The sequence below is a fragment of the Cebus imitator genome, unplaced genomic scaffold (genome assembly GCF_001604975.1).
Source record: "Cebus imitator isolate Cc_AM_T3 unplaced genomic scaffold, Cebus_imitator-1.0 Scaffold339, whole genome shotgun sequence".
NCBI lineage: Eukaryota > Metazoa > Chordata > Mammalia > Primates > Cebidae > Cebus > Cebus imitator.
The window spans coordinates 484,994-493,924 of NW_016107654.1; the positions used below are offsets into that span (position 1 = coordinate 484,994).

An 8,931-nucleotide genomic window follows, 5' to 3' on the forward strand; every position below is an offset into this window, starting at 1 on the left:
ACGGCCGGAGTGTGAACAGGCGCCTCACCGAAGGCATCCAAATGGCCGGGAGTGTGAACAGGCACTTCACAGAAGGCATCCAAATGGCAAAATAAGCATGTGAAGAAGTACTCAACCTTCGTGCAAACCACGAAAATGCAAATCAAAGTGAAAACGTTATCTGCTCACTGGAGTGGACCAGGCACCGAGCGTGGCTGGCACGGCAGAGGAGACGCTCCTAGGCGTGGGGAACTGCACGGCAGTGTCCATGGAGGCCGGCACAAGGCATGGCGCTTCCCTTCCCAGTGGGCCCCCAGGAAAACACCTGTATGAGGGTGCTGGCGGTGACCTCCAGGATGCCCCCACTGGACCACCCATAGGCCATCTACAGTGGGGCAGATATAGACACAGGAGCAGTCATACTGAGGAATCCTGCATGGCCCCCCTCGCCTCAGGCCCCGTATGCTCTAAAATAGCACCAAGAACCATAAAGAGCATGTGTTAACATGAGTTAATGCATGTACTGTAGTAGAGATTTAAGCAGAGACATGTTCAAACTACAAGGGCACAAAGTCAGCCACCGACCGCAGCAAAGCGGTCACCACATGCAACCCCACGAATGAGAATGAAAAAGGCGCACAACACCTCAGCACTGTTACAACAGTTTTCATCTGCAGACTCTCTGAACAGGTCTCAGAAAGCCCCCACCCAGACCCCTCTGAAAACCACTACTCCATAACAATGAAAATTAACTAATAATATCAATAAATCCCACAAACATAATGTTGAGTAAAAGAAGCCACACTCAAAGAAAAAAAAAAAAGAACGCATACCGTGTAATTCCATTTATATAAAGAACAGAATCAGACAAGACAATCATGTAGGGTTAGCACTCAGGAGAGAGGTTACTTTTGGGAATGGGAGTTAGGTGGGCTTCTGCAGTGCCAGTAAAATTCAAGGCTTTCATCTGGGTGGTGGTCATACAGGTATGTAATTCTTTAATCATTGCTGAGCTGTCCCACTGTCCTACATGCAATTATAAAGCAATCTCCCAAACTCAGAAAACATAAAGCTGATTGAACTTTATAAAATACCTTTTTTTTTCTGAGACGGAGTTTTGCACTGTCACCCAGGCTGTCGTGCAGTGGTGCGATCTGGACTCGCTGCAATCTCTGCCTCCTGGGTTCAAGCAATTCTCTTTCCTCAGCCTCCCAAGTAGCTGGGACTACAGGTGTGCACCGCCATGCCCAGCTAACATTTTTGTATTTTTAGTAGAGACAGGGAGGATTTCACCATGTTGGCCTGGATAGTCTTGATCTCCTAACCTCATGATCTGCTTGCCTCAGCCTCCCAAAGTGCTGGGATTACAGGCGTAAAATACCTTTTAAACACATATATACTCTGTAGTTTTTCTCATTTATTCTGTTAATCTAGGAAATCTTGTTATTTAAATAACAGATTTCTAGTAACAAATCACTCTTACCCTGGGGTAAGCCCTACTTCCTTCCAATCATTATTTTAATGTGCCATTGCATTTGATTAATATCTTATTTAGGACTTGTGATATTTAGGATTTAGGTGAGTTCAGCCTATATTTTAGCCTCAAAATGGGCTAGCGTACTTTTCCTATCCTTCTCTATTGTCTGGAGCCACTTGCATAACAAAATGATCACTGCTGATTGATAATCTTTCTGATCTGCAGTCTTCTGTTGACCGTCAGTGCTCCTCTAGTTGGGGCTGTTCCTGCCATCCTATTCTGTTTTACACTGACAACATTTTCTTCTTGGTTTTGCTTGTGTTTCTTGATTCTTTTCTTGCCTTGACAGTCATTTAATGTTTTACTTTATAACAAATACCTAGAGTTATTTATTCAGTGTCCAGTTCCTCTAGAAGATGAGAACTTCACTGGAAAGAAAGAATCTAGAAATAGACTCAAACTAATATGCTACGTGATACATGATAAACATGGCACCGTAAATGAGAAGGGAAGAAACGGCAGTCAAGCGGTGTTGAAACCTTGCCTAAGCATTTTGAGGGAAGCCCTGGGACCCTACCTCACATTTTCTTTTAAAAACTTTATTGAGATGTAACTAATACATCATAAAGTTCACCCATTCTGAGCAGGTCTACCTGACATTTTAATTCTATAGGAATCAAGTATTTATATACAAGAATGAAATAAAAGAAGTATTAGGAGATGGTGTACACCAATTTATTCAAAATCATCAGTGAGAAAGGTTTATCATAATTAGAACAAAGAACCCAGAAATCACAAAGAAGCTGACTAGTACCTGTGGGTTCTGACATTACACACAAAGTCAAAAGACAGAATCAGCTGGGTGCGGTGGCTCACACCTGTCACCCCAGCACTTTGGAACCTGAGGTGGAAGGTTCACTTAAGTCCAGGAGTTTAACCAGCCTGGGCAACATCGTGGGACCCTGTCTCAAGAAAAAACAAGAAACGTCAGCTGGACATGCTGGCACCTGCCTGTAGCCCCAGCTACTCAGGAAGCTGAGACAGAAAAATCGCTTCGGCCCAGGATTTTGAGGTTGCACTGAGCTGTGATCATGCCACTGCACTCCAACGTGGGCAACAGGGTAAGACCCTGTCCCCAAAACATAAAAAAACAAAACAGAAAACCCAAAATCCACCTGGGGAAAAAAACCTCAGCTGATTCTGGAGCCAACAGATCAACTCTTCATTGACAAAAAGATCGTAAGACTATGTTCAAAAGTTGCATAATCCAGTAGAAAAAATGAGCAAGGGATACTTAGCTGCTTACAGAGGAACAAACGCAGGTGGCTGCTCAGCCCCAGGCATGACTCAGCAGTGAAGAGCTGCTGCACTCCCAAGAAGGCAGCCCTGCTGGGGAAGGTGAGGAAACCGCCCCCTCAGGTCTCTGCAGGTGGGAGGATACACCCAGAGGTGGCCTGGTGACATCCAAGTGCTACATTGTAAATGCAGACAGCACTGATGAGCCATGAACACACTCAGCAAAGCCATGACCCTGAATGCCCCGGAAGCACTGCTTGTCACTCGACAGAATGGAGCCTAACACAGCTGAACAGTGCGAAAGAGTGACAGGCATGTTTGTGCTGAGACCGAGGGATGTGGCTGGGGCCGGGGCTTAACAGGGAGCCGCTCCCCGTGCGGTAGGGGCCGCCTGTCCTTCAAAGGACCGGGCTGTGTTGGGCACATCCAAGGAAGTTACTGTAGTGACTACTTCAAAGAGTACCAGAGCCACCAGGACAAGGGGTGATGATGCTGTTTTCTTCCTCATGATTCTTCATACAAAAGGAGAAAAAACTAATTATCTTAAAATAAAAAATGTTAAAATCCTCTTTAAATATCTAATGGTAACATTTCTCACTAATTTTTTAATAATCAAGCTAAGAGCTGGGAGCAACATTTAAAAAGTTGCCCTAATACCTGCTAAAAATGTACAACAGACTTTGAAATTGAAGCAAAGAAAGAAAACACATCCCCAAAGCTCTGACAAACGATAGAAAATGCTTTGTATACGTTAAAGGATATACCCATAGCACACAAAGCTGATTGAAAGTGTATAAAACTAACCAATAAAATTATACATTTTCAAATAAGTCACTATTTGAATTGAATTCCTGCTACTAGTTTTAGAATAACTTATCAGACAGAAGCTTGCACCTAAGGATGGACACACTTGAACAATAAAACCACAGATATTTATGTCAGCTTGATTCTTAACTTCCACTGTTCGGCCTTATCAAATGCATCAACTCCTAATTAACCCCTCAGAACTAAAAAAGCATGAACTTCTGCCTAAAGTTCAAAGCCTACTCCAAAACTGTGCGCTAAGAACTTCCTCAGTTTCCCTGAGAGACTGGCACAGGTGCCCGTGCCTGGCCCGGGGCAAGAGCGCAGCTGCGACGTGGCTGGGGACTCGCCTGCGCTTGTCCTTGTCCTTTCGCAGACACAGGATGAGGCCATCTGTGAAGAGAGCACGCCTGGCCCACATGTGGTGCAAAGGAGTTCAAGACCAGCCTGGGCAGCAAAGCGACTCCCATCTCCACAAAAAAATCTAAAAATTAGCCAGGCATGGTGGTGTGAGCCTATCATCCCAGCGGCTCGGAAGGCTGGGATGGGAGGATCACCTGAGCCCAGGAGGCTGAGTGCAGTGAGCTACGATTGTGCCACTGCACTCTAGCTTGGGTGAGAGCAAGACCCTGTCTCAAAAAAAGAATGAAAGAAAATACAGAAAAAAACAAGAGGTTTATTTCAATGAATGATGTATAGAAAGACAAATACTTCTTAAATGAAAATAATCTAATAACTCAAGAAAAATAAAATACAAAAATCTAAGTCAATTGTAAACGGGATTTTATTAGAGACTAGAAGTGAGCAGACTGCTAATTCTCAGAACGACGGTCAGCTTTGTGATCACCTTCGCTCATGCTGCCACTCAAGACAGCGACACCTACCTTCTGGGTGCGGTCCACCTCCGACATGCTCTCCTTGGAAGTCCTGCTGTCCTCCGTGGGGAAGGCGGCCGCCTGCTCCGCGCCGTGGCTGTCATCCTCCTCGAGCTCCTCTGAGTCGTCCTCGTCTGAGTCCATCTCCAGGCTCTCCCCATTCACGTGCAAGCTGCTGGCACCCAGGTCCTTCTCCCCCTAGAACACGGACAGGTGTACACCCGAAGGCAGGACCAGTGCGCACGGTGAACAAACCTGCTTTCCCTGAGGAGTCTTGGGTGACTGGGAGGTGCACGGGCCTGTGGGAGGCGGGGACACATGAAGAGGCGCCCCTGCCACCTGGAGAAGAGCCGGCAGGCAGGTGGGCTGTGGCAAGGAGGGCAGGGAGGGCAGGGAAGACAGGGAGGAGTCCCCACAATGACCTTGGACACTGTGCACCGTGCACCATGCCCCTGGCAAGGAGGGCAGGGAGGAGTCCCCACAATGACCTCAGACACGGACACCGTGCCCCTATGGCAGAGGAGCTTTAGAGCCCTGGCACCTTCCCGGAGACTGAGGTCACCCAAATTGATAACCGACTGATAACCAGGCCCTGAACACAGAAACCCATTTCCACACACATGTGGCAAGTCACTCAAACGGGCCTCTTACCTTGGAACCCACAGTGGAATGAGTTATGCTCTTAAACATCTCAATCACCGTCCTCTGTTTTAACACTTTGGTCTTTTTCTTAGGAACCAGGCTATAGGTTCCCATCCTTCGTTTTTTCTTCCGAGATACTGCAGCTGCTAAAACAAAAGGCAAGCAAGCTAAAAAAAAAAAAAAAGTCAAAAGGGGACAAGAAAGGAAAAGAAATACCATTCAAATGTTTTTTAAAGGTAGGAGACAGTTTACAAAACTTGATCACCAAAATCACCAACAAACCCCGTCACAACAGGCGCACTGCCCACGGGCCATCAGTACAGTGACCGGCATCCTTCACTTGCAATAAATTCGCAGAGAATCAGAAACACTTTCTAGATCATCTGCTCATCTGCTCCATTCACAATAAAACACTGAGGAAACATTATCACCCCACCATGGAGGCAGGAAAACCAGACTGTCAGTGGCGGGCTCTGAAGTGACTCCTCCTCCCAGTCCCCTTGGCTTTCAACATATGAGATGACTACCCTTGAGAAGTCCTCTCACTTTGCAAAATAGACCAATGTGAACAGCATGCGCAGCAGAAGGGACGTGCGTGGAGCAGGAAGAGCCCAGCCTCCCCCCACTACAGGGGCCACGCTGGGCCAGGTTTCCCCGGACACAGCTCTGTGCCATGCCCACCCCTGCGACCCTGCAGGGGCCCTTTCCCCAGCAAGAGCCTCCTTGCGCTGCAATCCAGTGACTAAGGGGAAAGAGTCCCTGGAGCTACCGTCCAGCTCTCTGTTAAGACACAGGATGGTAAGAGGGAGGAGCAAATGTCTGGAGAGCCTGGAGCAGCGGTTTTCAAACAAGAGCAGCAGCGAGGACGGGTTCTGGGGGCTCCCAACCCATTCTGAGAAAAGCAGTTCCAGGTTTGATTGGTTTTATATAATCAGACTCTAAGACTTTTTTTTTTTTTTTAAGTTCCAGGATTTAAAGAAAAAACAGATCCAAAAGCCACTGCTTTAACTTGAAAAAAATTCTCCTAAAGGGCTGGGGAAAATCCATTCTGTTTAAAGCTAGGCACAGCAGCTCACACCTGAAGACCCAGCTATTGTGGAGGCTTGAGGGGGCGGGAGGGATTGCTTAAGCCACACACACACACACACCCACACACACACACCCACACACACACACCCCTCTACAAAATGCAGAAGCAACAGTTAGAAGAAAGTAAGTGAGAACCATCCAAAGCAGATGGGTCCTGTGGGTCCTGTGACAGCACCACAGGACCTGGGCACATCTGCCCTGGAGTGAGGAGGTACCTAGGGTCATGGGCACTGGGACACAATCACCCCATGCATCCATAGTATGTTCATAGGGATCGGGATCTGGGCACACAGCTGACATGCAGACACTGGGTTCTGTCCGTCTATCCTGGAACAGGCTGTGCACAAGCCACAAAAGTCCCTTGGCAGCCCTAAGAATCAAAAACTCAACTCACTCTCACGATCACCTTAATACTCTGAATAGATATTTTGTGGGGGAGATGAAGTAGGCCTGGATTTAATCAGATAACTTTTAAGTCTCTCAGCTTTAAATATATATACACTGACTTTTGAACATGGATTTGAATCACATAGGTCCACTTACATGCAGATTTTTTTCCCCAACCAAACAGGTTGAAAATACAGTGTTTGTAAGATGCAAAACCCTGAACACAGGGGTCCAACTTTTAATATCACCAGGTTCTGAAGGGCTGACTGCAAGATTGCAGCATGCTCAGATTTCGGTCTAGGGGAACAGACGTCTACTTTCTCACTAGATTATTTTCCGTATTTCATCTTGGTAACCCATGGTTTTTGTTTTTTTGTTTTGTTTTGTTTTTTTTAAGACAGAGTCTCACTGTGTTGTCAGGCTAGAGTGCAGTGGTGAGATCTCAGCTCACTGCAACCTCTGCCACCCAGGTCAAGCGATTCCCCTGCCTCAGCCTCCCAGGTGCGTGCCACCATGCCTGGCTACTTCTTTGGATTTTAGTACAGACGGAGTTTCATCATGTTGGCCAGGATGGATGCTCTCGATCTCCTGACCTTGTGATCCATCTACCTCGGCCTCCCAAAGTGCTGGGATTACAGGTGTGAGCGACGAATCAAACATGACACCTGTTTATAAATAAAGCTTTACTGGTGCACAGCCACGCCCACTGTCTACATCCCATCTACATCTGCTTCCATCTGACAACACCATGACCAGCTGGGATGGGAACACTGTGGCCTGCAAAGGCTCTGGTGCTTGCTACCTGTCCCCTAGAAAGTTTGCTTACTCCTTTAATGAACTGCAGAGTGAAGACAAAGGAGATAACCCTGAATTTCACGTACTTAAGAATCATGTCGGAGCTGAGCACGTGGCTCACATCTGTAATCCCAGCACCTTGGGATGCTGAGGTATGCAGATCATTTGAGGTCAGGAGCTCAAGACCAGCCTGGTCAACATGGTGAAACCTTGTCTTTACTGTAAATACAAAATTAGCTGGGCGTGGTGGTGTCTGGTGTGTGTAGTCCCAGCTACTTGGAGGCTGAGGCAGGAGAATCGTTTGCACCTGGGAGGTGGAGGTAGCAATGAGCAGAGATCACACCACTGCACTCCAGCCTGGGCAACAGAGTGAGACTCCATCTCAGAAAAAATTAAAAAAGGATCATGTCAGGAAGTCTGTCTGCTGGAAACAAGTGAAGAACAGCATCTAATGGCCTCTTCTTACTGGCCTCACTTCTGTTATATGTGTGAAACAGACGTTAGTTAAGTATAAAATTTGCTATACGTGAAACCGTAGAGAAACGTCTATGGATGACTTTCAGAAATGTAGAATCTGTTCAGGACCTGTGTGTTTGCACTCACGGCTGGAGCGTGAAGAGGGGCCACTTCAGTGCTGCAGGGGCCTTCAGCTGTGTCCAGGGCGAGGATCTGGCCCTGGGCCAGATGACTGGGATTCAGCGTGGTCAGGGTCCAGGAGTGAGAAAACTGCAGACAACTGGCAGTAAGTTTAGAAGAGGTCAAAGGCCTCTTAAGAAGGAGGATTTGTAGTCCAGACCTCAAAGAAGAGGGGCCAGTGCCCTGCAGATGGGATCTGGCATGGGAGAATCACAGCGGAGAATATCAGGAAAGGGTAGGGGGAGGCCCTTCAGGACCCTGAGCACAGAATCATGTCACCAGCTGGCATCACACAGGATGCTCCGGGAGACCCAAGCATATGACAGTGTGGAACAGACGGTTCCGGAAGAACAGTGCCAGGAGTGGAAGTGGGCATGGGGTGGGGGTGGGCAGTGCCCAGCTGCTCTGCAGAAAGGCTGGGCTGCTTGGTAGAAGAGGTGTGGATAGGAAGAAAGGCAGCAGGCTCCAGAGGACAGGCAAGGTAGAAGGGAGGGTGGAGGTGCAGGGAAAAGCAGGTACACAGGACACAACAGTCTGCGTGGTCACCATCACACTCTGCTGCCCAGAAGGGTTTCTGCCCTCAGGTCACACAAAGCAGGGCACCACTGGCCTCATGCCTGGACAGCAGCCACACAGAACTGTTCCCTGCCACGGGAGCCACCGTCCGCCGTCCTCCCTGCCCAAAAAGTCCATAGAGACCACGGGCCCATTCAGGCTCAGTATCTGGCCCTGTTCCCACCAACGTATGCAGAAGGCAGGAACACTCCAAGCTCACAAAGCAAAACGCAGAGCCTCCGCTCTAGGCATGTCCTGTGGTCACTGGGTAAAAAGCGCATGAGAAGCACTACAACTTCTGCAGGGACCTGCAGCTTCCACCAAGTGTAGACACCACACACAGCAGAGACCTGGAGCTTCTACCCAAGTGTAGACACCACACACAGCAGAGACCTG

The 8,931-nt window shown here is 47.9% G+C and overlaps 1 protein-coding gene across 2 annotated transcripts in view; it reads right to left on the bottom strand.

Moving 5' to 3' along the window:
* The window catches only part of EHMT1 (euchromatic histone lysine methyltransferase 1), a 220,703-nt gene that overhangs the window by 89,895 nt on the left and 121,877 nt on the right, over positions 1 to 8,931 (bottom strand). Inside the window, exons 5-6 of one of the 2 annotated variants that reach the window (XM_037730327.1) lie at positions 5,083 to 5,219; positions 4,441 to 4,629 (exon numbers count right to left, since the gene is read on the bottom strand). In XM_037730327.1, coding sequence (XP_037586255.1) covers positions 4,441 to 4,629; positions 5,083 to 5,219 — 326 coding nt within the window. Of the gene's footprint in view, positions 1 to 4,440; positions 4,630 to 5,082; positions 5,241 to 8,931 lie in introns of both variants that reach the window. The other variant, XM_037730326.1, reaches the window with a different exon arrangement.